Genomic DNA, 13,202 nt, shown 5'->3' with positions numbered 1-13,202 from the left:
TTGACTAACTTACTACAACATTTTTCAAAGATACATCCCAGGTCTTTATAAACTTTGAAAAATAAGATTTCCAGGTGATGTAGGCCAATAGGAAAAGACTTGAAGTAGCAATCAATAAGCCTGAGTTTGTCAAGATTCTGATATAGTGGCAATGACTCGCAATGAGATTCAGAATCTTCAAGTTTGATAACTTTGCTAAGCTATCAGAGAGTGACCACAATTCATTGCAACGTAGTAAAGAGAGACTTGTAACGCTGACAGGCAAACTAAAATTTTCTGGTAATTCAATATCACACAAATCCAGATGTAGAGTTTTTAAATTGGATAGCTTGCTCAAGCTATGAATAGTGGACTTATCAATTTCAACGTCAGGACAGTCAAGATAAAGCTGTGTAAGCCTTGTCAATGTGACAAAGTAGTCCAAAAAGAAAATATTGTAGAGGTAGAGGTGGGTGAGCTCAGTGAATTGCGCTATGGAATCTGTTGATTTCTCACCACCTTTCAAGTCCAAAAATCGAACCAATTGTGAATCATTGTTGTTGACATTCCAGTGCCAAGGATGCCCCTCCAATAGGAGATAACCGGGAGGAGACGTAATAAAAGGATTTCGAGCAGCATCATTTCCTTTTTCTGCCATTGTAAGAGGGAGAGAGAAGAGATAAACTTGACTATTAAAATACGGAGTATTACATAGTGTAACTAGCAGAGTAAACAAATTTGGAGTAAAATGTGAAAGTAAAAAGTATTGAAACACTTACCTCCACCAAAAGGATCAAGCAATTGTCCTATCTCTGTTTTAAGTTCTCCCAAGGATTTGCGAACATGCCTATATTTAACAGAAATGACGACTGAATCATTCAAGTCATATGGCAATGTTTCGAGTCTGAAATATTCGGGCAACATCAGATGTCGGAGTTTGCGTAGCTTCGTGATGCTCCAAGGAAGACAGCGGATACTGGAATATTGAATATCAAGAAGACATAAATGGGCCAACCCATCCAAATTTGCCGGCAATTCAACAAACCTTGTATGATCATAACCGTGAAGAGAGAGAACCTGAAGGTTGACGAATTGATTCAAACAGGCTGGTAATGTTATTATATCATTGCTATGCATATAGCAGGTTGAAATAGAGAGGTGTTGTAGGCTGTATGGATCCTTCAAATTTTCAAAAGATTCATTAAAGCAGCTACAGACATTGACTTCCAAGTACTTTAGGTTGAATAGGCCGGTAGGAAGGAGGCAGGGACAACAATCAATAAGCTTAAGGTGCAACACATTCAAATTGATAGGCAGGTGTGTGAGGGAATTACATTCGTTGATTATTAAAGTATCCAAACTGCATAAATCTTTCATGCTATCAGGCAGGGACTTGATTTTGTTGCATTTATTAAGCTCCAGATGAGAAAGGCTCTTCATTTGTCCTAGATTTGAAGGCAACTCAGTGAGGGATTTACAGTATTTGAGAGATAAAGATGTCAAATTGGATAGATTTGCAATGCTCATAGGAAGTGACTTTATGTTTTCGCAAGAATCAAGCTTGAGTTGGGTAAGGCTCACCAATTGCCCAATATTTGCAGGCAATTCAACAAGGCAATCACAGTGAGAGAGATATAAAGATGTCAAACTGGATAGTTTTGCAATGCTATTAGGAAGGAACTCGATGTTCTGGCAATAAGAAAGCCTGAGATGGGTAAGGCTCACCAAATTCCCTATATTTGCCGGCAATTCTTCTAAACGAGAACAACTATCAAATAGCAAGTGCTCCAATTTGTGAAGCCTAGTGATGGCGTTAGGCACACGTTTCAGGGATCTACAGAAAAAGAATTGCAGGCGGATGAGGTGTGTGAGCTCACCTATGGATTCTCCTATCTCTTCCACATCATCTGGATCATGTAGATACAAATTCAAGCTTGTAACCAAGGCTAGACGAGAAGCAGGGTTATTTTTAATCCATACCTTTGGATCCTTCTCCAATTCCAAGTGACCTTTAGAATCTACTACTCCGACAGTTGCAATTTCCATAGCCTCAACAGGAACAACAACAACCGCCTCCTCTCAATTTAATTTCAAATTACAGAAATATAATTTGGAAAATAAAGAAACAATGAGAGAACAAATAATACTACTCAGTAGTTGCAGCTTTAAGATTTGATTAAGATATTATCACAACTATCAACTTGAACTTGAACCTCAACTTCAAATAATTAATTTTGGTAAATAAGAACAACTAATGACCACACATATTTACAAATGCATCACAGCTTTTCTGGACCCCACTAAGTAATGGGCCAAAGACCCTATACTCCATTGACTTCCTGTTTGTGTTTTTAGTAGTACTAATTTTCAAACTACTCCTATTTCGTAATAGTTGCAATAATAGAGTATTGTTTGACCAATACGGAAATTAATTTCTTCAAAAAAAATTGTATTTCATGGAGATAATTCCTCAATGAATTTCGAATTTATTTCCCATGTTTCATGAATTTTCTCTTCTTTTTCTTTTTATTTTTCCTTTTGTGTGCGTTTACCAAACAACTACCCTCTTTATCAATTTTCATTAATTTCCAATCCCCCCATTTAACGTTGTCAACCAAACAATACCTAGCGTATACATAAAGTTTAGAAAAATTATACTCCGTACTATTTATTTATTTAATCTCAAGGAGAAACAAAACAACTGTAAATTGCAAAGCATCAATGTCTAAAGTCCTCATAAAAGACTTCCATCAAGTCTAGTAAAAAATGGTAGAGCTGCAAATTCACAGCTCTTTCAAACCCCAAATTCAGTCAACCTCAGCTTCAACTTTTACGTTAACCACAAATAATTATGCTTTGGACCTGAGCCTCAATGAGTTATTGCGCATTGAACCTGAACCTCAAGTGATACTCCACTAAGTTAACTGTCATGCACTGTTGGTTTGTTCCTAAAAAATAAAATAAATAAATAAAAAATACTCTGTTGGTATGTTTATCTAGTTATCTTACAACACCTCACCATTTCAAGCAGCATTTATTCTAAATTTAAAGTATGAAAAATAAAATTAACAAACAGCATTTATTTATTTAAGAAAAAACAAGTAACAACAAGCATTTAATTTTATAGCTTATATTATATGAGTCAAATATGTCAACTGTAACCAATTAATCACACTACCTGTTTCTCTACTTTTTTTTTTAACCAATTATAATGCACATATCAAAGCATCAATAAATTTAAATAAGTATTACACATTGAAGCAAAATTAACAGTAAAAGTTCATATTTTGAATCACACGTCAAAACTAATCTAAGAATATCCCACACGAATTTTTATTATAAAGGATACTTTTGGTTAAAGTTTCTCTCTTCAGATTAAATATTTCAAACAAAAACCGCTCACAGAAACGGAGTTATATCATTATACTCAATATCCTACAATAATGAATGTAAATCAATAATTCAATATTATTCCGGCACAATTTTCAACAAATCCATAGTATAGCTGTCTCTTTAGTAAAGATTAGATTATTTAAGACTATAATACCCTAAGATTCAGAAGATGAAAGCAGCAAAAACTTAAACCAAACAAAAACCATGAACTTTCAACATCAAGTAACCCAAAAAAAATAAAAAATCATGCAATTTATACCTATCATAATAAACATGTATACATACCAGTAATTTGGTTAGAGTAGTTGGACATCACAGTAGTAACACACTACTAACACAACCTGTAAAAGCATTGGTATGAAAACCCACCATTAATTCCTTGTGCCAGCTCTGTATTATTCATCAGCCCTCTAAATTGTCAGTGTCTCCATTAAAATTTACAGCCCTCTTTCTTCAGCTTCCTACCTATCAACTCCAAAAACATAATAAATGCAACTTTAAATCAATAAATAAGCTTTCTTTGAACTTTCTTTCTCACCTTCTATAAATACATAAAACAAGCTGCATGTTACATTGCATACAGTTCTGACATAAAAAATTATATATATAGAGTAAGAGTTTGTAATTTATGCTACATTGACTTTGGAATGGTATACAAAATGATTAATGTACCTGTTGAAGCTAATTACCTTCAGAAACCAACATTCTTGGTTCTAATCTTTGTTTTAGGAGTGTTTACTTGTTCTAGTCATGGCTTCTCCTTTGAATTTTATGCATTGTCGTGCCCGGGTGTCGAGTTTGTAGTCCGGGATGCTGTAAGATCAGCTGCTTCTACTGATCCGACTGTTCCAGGGAAACTTCTTCGCTTGCTCTTCCATGATTGCTTCGTCAATGTGAGTTCCTCTTGTATCTATTTATCTCTCTATCTGTGTATTATACTAAAGCGGCGGCAGCTTCCTAAGAAGAGCCATTTAATAGATGTTAGATAATTAAATGCTAATTGGAACATTCTCTTGATAAATGACTGCATTTGAGATTTATATTCTGTTCCTTTCACCATAATTAATGCCCAATTTTTCATGTATTTCACAATTTGTATTACTAAAAGAAGAAAATTAGGGGTTAAAGAAGGCTTAAAAGGTAAATTTTGTCTTTATTATAGCTATGCTCTTGCAGGGATGTGATGCATCAGTACTAGTAGAAGGGGATGGAACAGAGAAAGCAGATCCTGCAAATAAATCTCTAGGAGGATTTGAAGTAATAGAGACGGCTAAAAGAGAGCTAGAATTGTTCTGCCCTGGAACTGTTTCATGTGCTGATATTCTTGCACTGGCTGCTAGAGATGCTGTTGTCATGGTACAATAAACCTACCCTTCTTTCTCGTGTTTGCGCATGCGCATACACACACACTTTTTTCATTGTTTACATTTTGTGATGTGAATTTCTGATAACAGGCTGGAGGGCCGGATATTCAGATGCCGACTGGTAGGAGAGACGGAATGGTTTCTACAATATCGAATGTCAGGCCTAACATCGTTGACACGAGTTTCACGGTGGATGATATGGCTAAGATTTTCAGCTCTAAAGGGTTGAGTTTGACTGATCTAGTCATTTTATCAGGTACACATTGCTGAAAATGCTTTCCAAAAATGAAATTATATTTCTGGTTAAGGTAGATAGGTAAAATAAAGGCAATAAGCCGAGAACAGTTGAAAAGTATGTTTATTTAAGAAGGATAAGTGGTCCTAAAAAGATTGGCTCACCAGTCAAGGCAAGCCAGAGTATATTGCTTCTTGTACCCTCTGGACTCATGATCTAAAACAGCCTTCAATAATGCCTCAATTACCTCTTTGTCAAGTAATAATAACTAATAAGCACATGATATATTATATGTCATGAACGAGGTCATTAAGTTCGAGCTTGAATTTCATTGATCTACCTAAACCTGAAAATAGATAGCAAATTTAAATTCAAATTCAAAAGAAGTCCACTGGTCTGTTCTCTCAGCATAATTTTACAATACAGTTTAAGAGCGTTTTGCTGAAGGTTTGTACTTAGGTCTGAGGCAACCCCATTGGTTTAGTCTCTCTTAAGTCCTAGCCATAGAGCTCAATCCAACGGTTAACGTAGAAGTTTAATTTCTCCTAACAAGAGATACATAAATCAATGGTAAGGTACTGAAAATAAATTTCTGGCTACTGGAAACAGATATCAGAGTATTGTATTAGTTAAGAACATCCTAGAAAAAAAAAAAAAATATATATATATATATATATATATATATATATATATATATATATATATATATATATATATATATAATGCCTAGAATACCTGTTTAACTGTATTAGAATGAGAGACATATAAAAGAAGAGAAAGGAAAACAGAGTGATGCACTAATAGATTCATTTTATTTTGTTAGGGAATGGATTAGGGAGGAGGGATAGAACGGGAAATAGAGAGATTGAAACCCCCTTCCTCCCCCCAATAAACAAAATTCTTTTAAAATTGGAAAGATTTGGAGGAAAACGCAAGCCTACTTCTCTCTGGTTCCCTCCCCTTCCCTTCCCTCCACCATTACTACACAAACATACATATATACATATGCATCACATTAATCAATTTAATGTTGCAGGTGCACACACCATCGGGTCAGCACATTGTAACGCTTTCAGTGACCGGTTTCAAGTAAGTTCAAAGGGCAACCTCACTTCTGTTGATTCATCACTAGACAAAGACTATGCAGAAAAATTGGCTAAAAAATGTGCATCAAGCACATCTGCAACTGTTAACTTCGACCCTAAGACAGCCTTCTCATTCGACAATCAATACTACAAAAATTTGATGGAGAAAAAAGGACTGCTCCAAACTGACTCAGTCCTGTTCAATGACCAAAGAACAAAAAACTTGATTGAGCAATTTGCTAGTGACTTGAACAGTTTCTACGAGGGATGGAGTGAATCATTTTTGAAGCTCAGCAGTATAGGAGTTAAGACTGATGGCGAAGGCGAGGTACGACAAATTTGTTCAAGAATAAGTGGATGAGCATGGAAGATGATAGTGAATTATGGTGTTGCAAAAATTTCATTGAATTGTTTCTTTAGCTCCAATTTGAGCATTAGACTCTGTATTTATTGCATATAAATTTTCTTTCTTAAATACAATATTCCAGTTGATTGTTTTCCTTCAATCTATTCACTCTTTGTTCTTTCTAAAAAAGATACCCTACAAGGAGCTACAACAATTTCAGTTCAATAAATGATGGATAAAAGAGTATATAAGTGGAAAATTTTAAACTTTAGATTACAACGGATTTATAAATTTCTAATTATCATTGACAACTTATTCTAATAAACACTCTCTTCCAAACACAAAGACAAGCCCACCTGTATATGTGGGCTTATTTCATACTGTAATGTATTTATTTTATTTTATTTTTAATAAAGAAGCTCACTCCTCTGTGCTATAATCTCATTCAAGTCAATATTGTAAATTACTTAAAGGAGATTCATAGGCGAAAGCTAGTATCCTATACGAAGCATAAGGAACTCAATTCTAGGATTCCTTGCTTTAATCTGCTAGGCTAGATAACAGTTTTTAGGATAAGGCTAATAAATTTTGCTTTGCAGCTATACACAGAAGGACAGAAGGTTTAGTATAGTAAGCACTCCCTCCCCAACCATGCATGAAAGACTAAAACCCTTTTTAAAGGCATCGAGTTAACAGTACGATGATGCAGATAAAATTCTACTTCATAATATATAAGGCACTTAGTTCAGAAATGTCAATAATTCACAATGAATATGTTGTCACCACCTAGGTAACAAGGAAAGCTAAACAACTGCTAATATCAATCACCATCCACTATATGCTTCTAGGAGGTTATAATAAATAGGAAGTTCCAAAATTAGTCACTTACAGTACTTCCCTTAGCTATTTCTTCGGTGAGAATTCTGACAGCCTCTGAGACTCCATTCTCCTGAGAAATTTTCTCTGAAATCTCCAGAGCTTGTGCTTTTATGTCAGGACTCATAGCACAATTTATAGCATTCTTCAAAGCATAAGCACCTTCCCTGATGTTCACATCATCACAATTTTCGGGAAGCAATATATTTCTTTTCAAGGGTTCAGGAGCTACTCCAAGCCAGAACATCCTTTCAGCCCAGTAAAATTGATCTAGCATAAAAGGGCATACAACTTGAGGTATTCCAGCTGTCAGTGCTGCTGCAGTGGATCCACTTCCTCCGTGATGGATTGCAATTGCACATTTTTGAAAGAGCCAATTGTAGGGAATAGAGCCCGAGAAGCAAAATAAACGGTCATTGCACAAAGAGATCCCATAGTTTAAACTGATACTTTGACTTAATATTGATGAATCCACTTCAGCAGCAAAATTTTGAACAGCCACATCCAGTGGTTCATATCCAGCTGTCAGAAGGATGAATCTACACTTGGTGATCTCTACAGCAGCTTGTAAGATGCAAAGGAATGCTCTAGGATTCCTCAAGAAACCCAAATTACCAACTGAGCTCAGACCTATGAAAACAATTGGCATAGATAGATTAGCATCAAGAAAGCTTTGTAGCCCTGTATGAGTTGAACAGAGTTCCCCTCCTGAATCAATCATATTGCTGCAGCTGCTGCATGAAAACTGCCACTGGGAAGGGAGAAACCAAAACCCAGAAACCCGAGAATTTGAAGGCCAATAATCAGGACACTCAACAACCTCTCTGCTGAATCCATACAGCAGTAAGGGAGACGACGGCCTTTCATGCCACATAGGAAGACCCGTCACTGGGTCTGTAAAAGGCAAAGGGCTAAGATTCAATTCATTGTTCCTCCATGATCCCCAATCTTCAGTAAATAGTGGCCACATCCAATGAATTACATCTTTCCAGCCAAGCTTATTATCAGGAGCTTCTATCAGGTATTGGTAAAGAAGTGGAAGTTCTCGCCTGAACTGCCTCTGAAATGAAGTAGGAGCAGTGTAATTTACGACATAAGGAGCTGCAACAACACACCGAACATGAAACAGTTCAGCAAGACTCCATCCTTCCAAAGCGAAAAAATTGATCAAAACAAAATCACCTTCCATGCTCGGGCCATCTCCATAGATCCTTTCCATGATAGTAAGACACTCCCGCCTATGTTCCCTTGTTACCATGTTTTTCTCACTACAGAATGACAGAGCGAGAGACTTATCATTCTCGCAACTTTCTGGAGGTGGAAGAACAGGTGGAGAAGAAACTGGGATGTATCTTATATTACTTACAGCCAAGTTTGCAGCTAAGTCCTCATGGGCAGAGTGACTGATGAAAATCACTTCATACTTTCGTTGATCACAGGCAAAAACTGCAGCTACAGCAGCAATAGGGTAGACATCGCCCTTTGTGCCAAAGGCCATAAAGGCTGCAATCGGTCTACTTCTTTCTGTTTTCACCTCCATCTATTACTAATACAAAGTTACAATGGTAGTTTTTAATGAGGTCTTAAGTTTGGTAACTTCTAATTCTCACGAGTTCGCACAGCCATATTTCAGGCACAATATCACTTATATTTCATACATGCTGAAATTCTCTGAGCTACAGGATCCACCCCATCTCTATTGGCAGCACGGAGTACCATAAAAGATAGCAAGTCTTCCGAATACAAGGATACCTTGCATCACAAGCTGCATCATTTTATAGTGTGATTCATGAGTACACAGCTAAACATAAAACAATGGAGAAAGTTGCACATGAGCAGTCACTGATGGTGCACAACACAAATAAACACAACTGGCACACCCTTGGAAATTTTACAAGAACCTAACGACATGTCCTTGGTTTGAGGACAATGTACTTAGACTAATCAGCGACTCAAAATAATTAATATTCTTACAGACATTTTCATATATTGCAATTAGAAAAACGGTGAGTCTATGAATGACCATGGGAATGAGCATCAGTTAAAGACAAAGGTTTTATCTCATGGATGGATGAAGATTCAGATAGATTGAGCTTGAATTAAAAAAAAAAGTCAACTTTGTTAGAATTTTTTTTTACAAGAAAAACGATTAGAATTTTCATTTAAGAATAAAGTAATGTTGCATACTAGAGTGTTAACTTCTGAGGGGACCTCTTGACCTCTTTCATCCAAAGCCTCTGCTCTACGACATTATGACTCGAGCTAGCTAAGCAATGGGCGCTGCCACTATGTTTAGCATGAGAACAAAAGGACATAATCAGATTTGGAAGCAATACTTAGGATGTCAGCCACTATGAAGCCAAAGTGCCAAACCCAGAGCTGTACTCAGACTCAGAGCTCCCCTTTCTTCTTTCTTGGACTCCTAGCCACTATGGAGCTATACTCAGAAAAAAGACTCTATCTTCATGTCTTTCAGCCAGAGTTTACGAAATTCAACCTCGCACATCGCTTTGCCTTACAATGCCACCGTAACATCTCCAATGACCCACATTTCAATCCTTAAATCCTCTCCCACATTCCAACTAATTCCTTTTCTAGCAGAAACCATGGATCACCAACTACAATTTGCCATTGGTTTAACTTCAACATCCTAGAAAGTGCTTGTAGGGAAATATTCAGCTTTAAAAACTCGATCCATTAACGAGTAAATTTTAACTTAAATAATGCCCAAGAACAACAAACTAACCAAAATTAATGGGATAATTGTGATGAATACATTACCTATATCATCATTTTCATTCAAAATTATGAAAAATCATAAGCACAAATATATCAATCCTACTTCTTGAGTCCCCAACAGCGCTATCGACTAGCAAACCTTACAATTTTCTTTATAGACCCAAGAGAACGTATTTTTACACCCGAGTATATAATGGACGCCTTGATCACCCCTCAAAACACCTCTCCCCTCTCTTTTTTGTCCCACAAAAATTATCACTTAAAATAGTACATGAATAATTTAGTTTGCTGCAACAATGGAGCTACAAAATTACACAATTTCACATTTAATTAGGAAACTAAACAGTAATTCACATTCATACATCCATTTACATACCAAATAATTAAATAAAAACCTCAAAAAATTGTGCAATAGAAAAATTAAACACTACCCAAAAAAGAAAATTGAGAGAAAATATTCATACCATAAATAATAAAGGTCGTCTTCTCCATTAACCATTCTTCGCCAACACCATTCACCAGCAGAAGAAGTTGCAGAGAAAGAGGAGATAGAAAATTTGGGGAAATCCTGCTTAAGGCTAAGCCCAATAATTTCTTTCATTTTGGGGGCCCAAATAGTATAGTAAGTTCTGGGCCCTAATTCTTCCTTCTTTATAATTCCCTCCAAAATTTTAAAATACAGGCTTTTAAAAAACGGTCATATTCATCAGATGATTTTAGAAAATGCTGGAAATAAAGTAAATTATTGTAGAAAAATACATAAATTGCAAACAACTGTATTACTGGGTATGCAAATTGTGGTCTTTTGGGGATTGCACAACAAGTGTTCGATGAAATGTCTCAGAGAAGTATCAAGTATAGTTTCTTGGAAATTTGGAATAGTATGATTGTTGGGTCTGTAAAGTGTAAACATTTGTGTTTTGGTCTCACTTGGGCTTTGTTCAGCAACATGAGACGGTGCGGGTTCGGGGTTGATGAGTACATTTTTAGTAGACTTCTCAAGGGGTTGTTTCTAATGGTGAGGTTATTTGTGGGAGCAAATTAGCAATTGCATTTTTTGGTCATCAAGATAGGGTGTCAATTGGATGTTTACATTATTATAAATATAATTGCTATCTTACTAGTTAATTGCCTAGTTGAAGACATAAGCATCCCATATAAACAAATTTTCTCAAATGTTTGTTAAAAACATGATTATTTATGCATTTATTTTGTATATAATTTGATTGTATTCAGATAATGAAATAAGATTTCTTCCCTCTGTAATTGTGGCGCCCACATTTGATGAGTATGTTTAATGAATGATTACAGATTAGAATGAGATTCAAGCTTAATGTAAAAACAAGCTAAGTCAACGTTGTTAAGATGATGATCTTGATATATCAGCACATGAATAATTCTGTGTCTGGTGGAGCTGTTTTGCTAACGTTGTCACGGAGAATGGCTGGACGGGTTTCTTACCTTCTACCCTGTCCATATCTTAGCTCATTAGTTATTTCTTAGTTGCAACGGGGTAGTTACGGTACATTAAAGTACATGAGTAAGCAATATAATACGACTAGATACATTAAAGTACTTGTGTAGGAACATTAGCTAAGAATAAGGGATATCTTTGACTATCAATCTAAAGAGTAAATCAAGGGATTGCTAACTATAAACAATATCAATAAATATGATTTGATCAAATCCTTTACATATATAAGGGATATAAGCATATTCGAACTGAAGGGATTAATTACAGTATCATTTTTCATTTGCTTCAGGTAAATAGCATAAAGTGGAGATTTATGATGCCTTTCGAGGCATGGTATGATTTATACTAGTATTTGTAGTGTCTATGCTTATTTAGGTTCTTGGTGAATTTTTTGTATAGGAATTTTTTTAAATGTGTTTCAATTGCATTCTGGTCATATGATCACAATGTCCATTTGCAAGGATAGCCGGAATGACCAAATTCTAATAGCATCGAACTCATTTTACCTACTGTCGTATTGCCCCTCCCATGCCTATCTATGATTCATATAGATCAGTTCCTTCGCAAACAGCCTACTTCACGGTAAGGCTATGTATCAATAATCTGGCAGGCACCTCCATGGTGCGAATCTAATGTAGACCATATAGCGGTGGTTGTGGTTGTGGTTGGTAAGCTATTTGTAATGCATATATATGTTTGATAATGGGAGGAAAGTTGTAGCACATGCCACAAAAGCCAAATGCTGTTATTCTGCTCAATCTCTTTATTATTTTTAGTGGACAGAAAATGAAAAGCTATCTCTAAGCGGAGCATAAAGTGTCACAATAAAAATGCCAAAGTGAATTATTGTTAGCCTGTTCCAAATTCTGTTGGTTGGTATTAAACTTCTAAGAGCATCGTATAGAAGATTGTCTGAGTAACCAAGACCAGCTTTTCTGATAGAATCTAATCTTCTGTTGCAACAAATGTGTCTGTTTGTTTTAGGTTTAAACCTGCCCGAATTGTGATAAACTAATGTATCGTAGTTAATTTGATGTTATACATTTGAATTCTTTCACTGAGTGATGATATTCAAGAGTTTTGATCCTCTCTAGATCCTTTCAACTATATTCCTTATTGGCACGTCGTTATGATTGATAGAGTATAAAACCAATCCTGCGTTGTCTTGTCAATTATTCACTTGGAGTTGAATATTGCCAATTTTGAAAACAAGACTCAGCACTAACAGTCCAAGTGTCTAACTAGTGGGTTGTTGAGTACTTCTCAGGGTGACCAAAACGTCTTATTTCTTAGAAAATTGTAGTATACAGAGTACTTTGATAGTTTGACTAATGACTAGTTATGCTCTTGTTGATTTTTGAGAGTGTGAACAACTTTTTTTTTTGTCATAAAAAGCATGATAACAGGAAAACATGAGTTATCAAAGAATGGATGAAAATAAAACGAGACTTTGTGAAAGTGGTAAAAAGTTCTATATGCCCTACCTTTTGCTTAACTGTGAAGTTTTTGATATTGTTTTTCGAAAAATGACAAAATGAAGATTTTAACTCTAAATTAGCTATGTTACTGATCAGTGATCACTGAAACATAACCTATATATAATAACTTTGGGTTAGGGATTATTATTTCTTGAACAGATTGTTTTGTACATTATACAAGGCGGCTATCCTTATACCCCGCCTACCCCTTAGATGAGATGAGATTCGAACCT

At 35.7% G+C, this 13,202-nt stretch overlaps 3 protein-coding genes across 4 annotated transcripts; 1 reads left to right on the top strand and 2 right to left on the bottom strand.

Moving 5' to 3' along the window:
- Window positions 1-4: 4 nt before the first annotated feature.
- On the bottom strand, window positions 5-2,231 carry LOC145641508 (uncharacterized). The gene is made up of 2 exons (XM_081692331.1): window positions 759-2,231; window positions 5-630 (listed from the first exon to the last, which is right to left on the bottom strand). Exons 1-2 carry the CDS (start codon window positions 2,023-2,025, stop codon window positions 5-7), a joined length of 1,893 nt encoding a protein of 630 aa, XP_081548457.1. The 5' UTR covers window positions 2,026-2,231.
- Window positions 2,232-3,930: 1,699 nt separating this feature from the next.
- Window positions 3,931-6,562, top strand: LOC145641507 (peroxidase 46-like). The gene is made up of 4 exons (XM_081692330.1): window positions 3,931-4,265; window positions 4,549-4,728; window positions 4,827-4,992; window positions 6,008-6,562. Exons 1-4 carry the CDS (start codon window positions 4,020-4,022, stop codon window positions 6,415-6,417), a joined length of 1,002 nt encoding a protein of 333 aa, XP_081548456.1. The 5' UTR covers window positions 3,931-4,019; the 3' UTR covers window positions 6,418-6,562.
- LOC145641506 (sterol 3-beta-glucosyltransferase UGT80B1-like) lies at window positions 4,257-9,016 on the bottom strand. 2 transcript variants are annotated; one of them, XM_081692329.1, is made up of 3 exons: window positions 8,645-8,763; window positions 7,292-8,546; window positions 4,257-4,329 (listed from the first exon to the last, which is right to left on the bottom strand). In XM_081692329.1, exons 2-3 carry the CDS (start codon window positions 8,534-8,536, stop codon window positions 4,306-4,308), a joined length of 1,269 nt encoding a protein of 422 aa, XP_081548455.1. In that variant the 5' UTR covers window positions 8,537-8,546; window positions 8,645-8,763; the 3' UTR covers window positions 4,257-4,305. The 2 variants fall into 2 exon arrangements, with proteins under 2 accessions (XP_081548455.1, XP_081548454.1); XM_081692328.1 differs by having other exon boundaries at window positions 7,292-9,016.
- Window positions 9,017-13,202: the final 4,186 nt, after the last annotated feature.

Source organism: Chenopodium album, chromosome 8 (genome assembly GCF_948465745.1).
Source record: "Chenopodium album chromosome 8, dcCheAlbu1.1, whole genome shotgun sequence".
Classification (NCBI taxonomy): Eukaryota; Viridiplantae; Streptophyta; class Magnoliopsida; order Caryophyllales; family Amaranthaceae; genus Chenopodium; species Chenopodium album.
The sequence above is the reverse complement of the archived record's forward strand: the minus strand, read 5'-3'. Positions and strand labels throughout refer to the sequence as shown.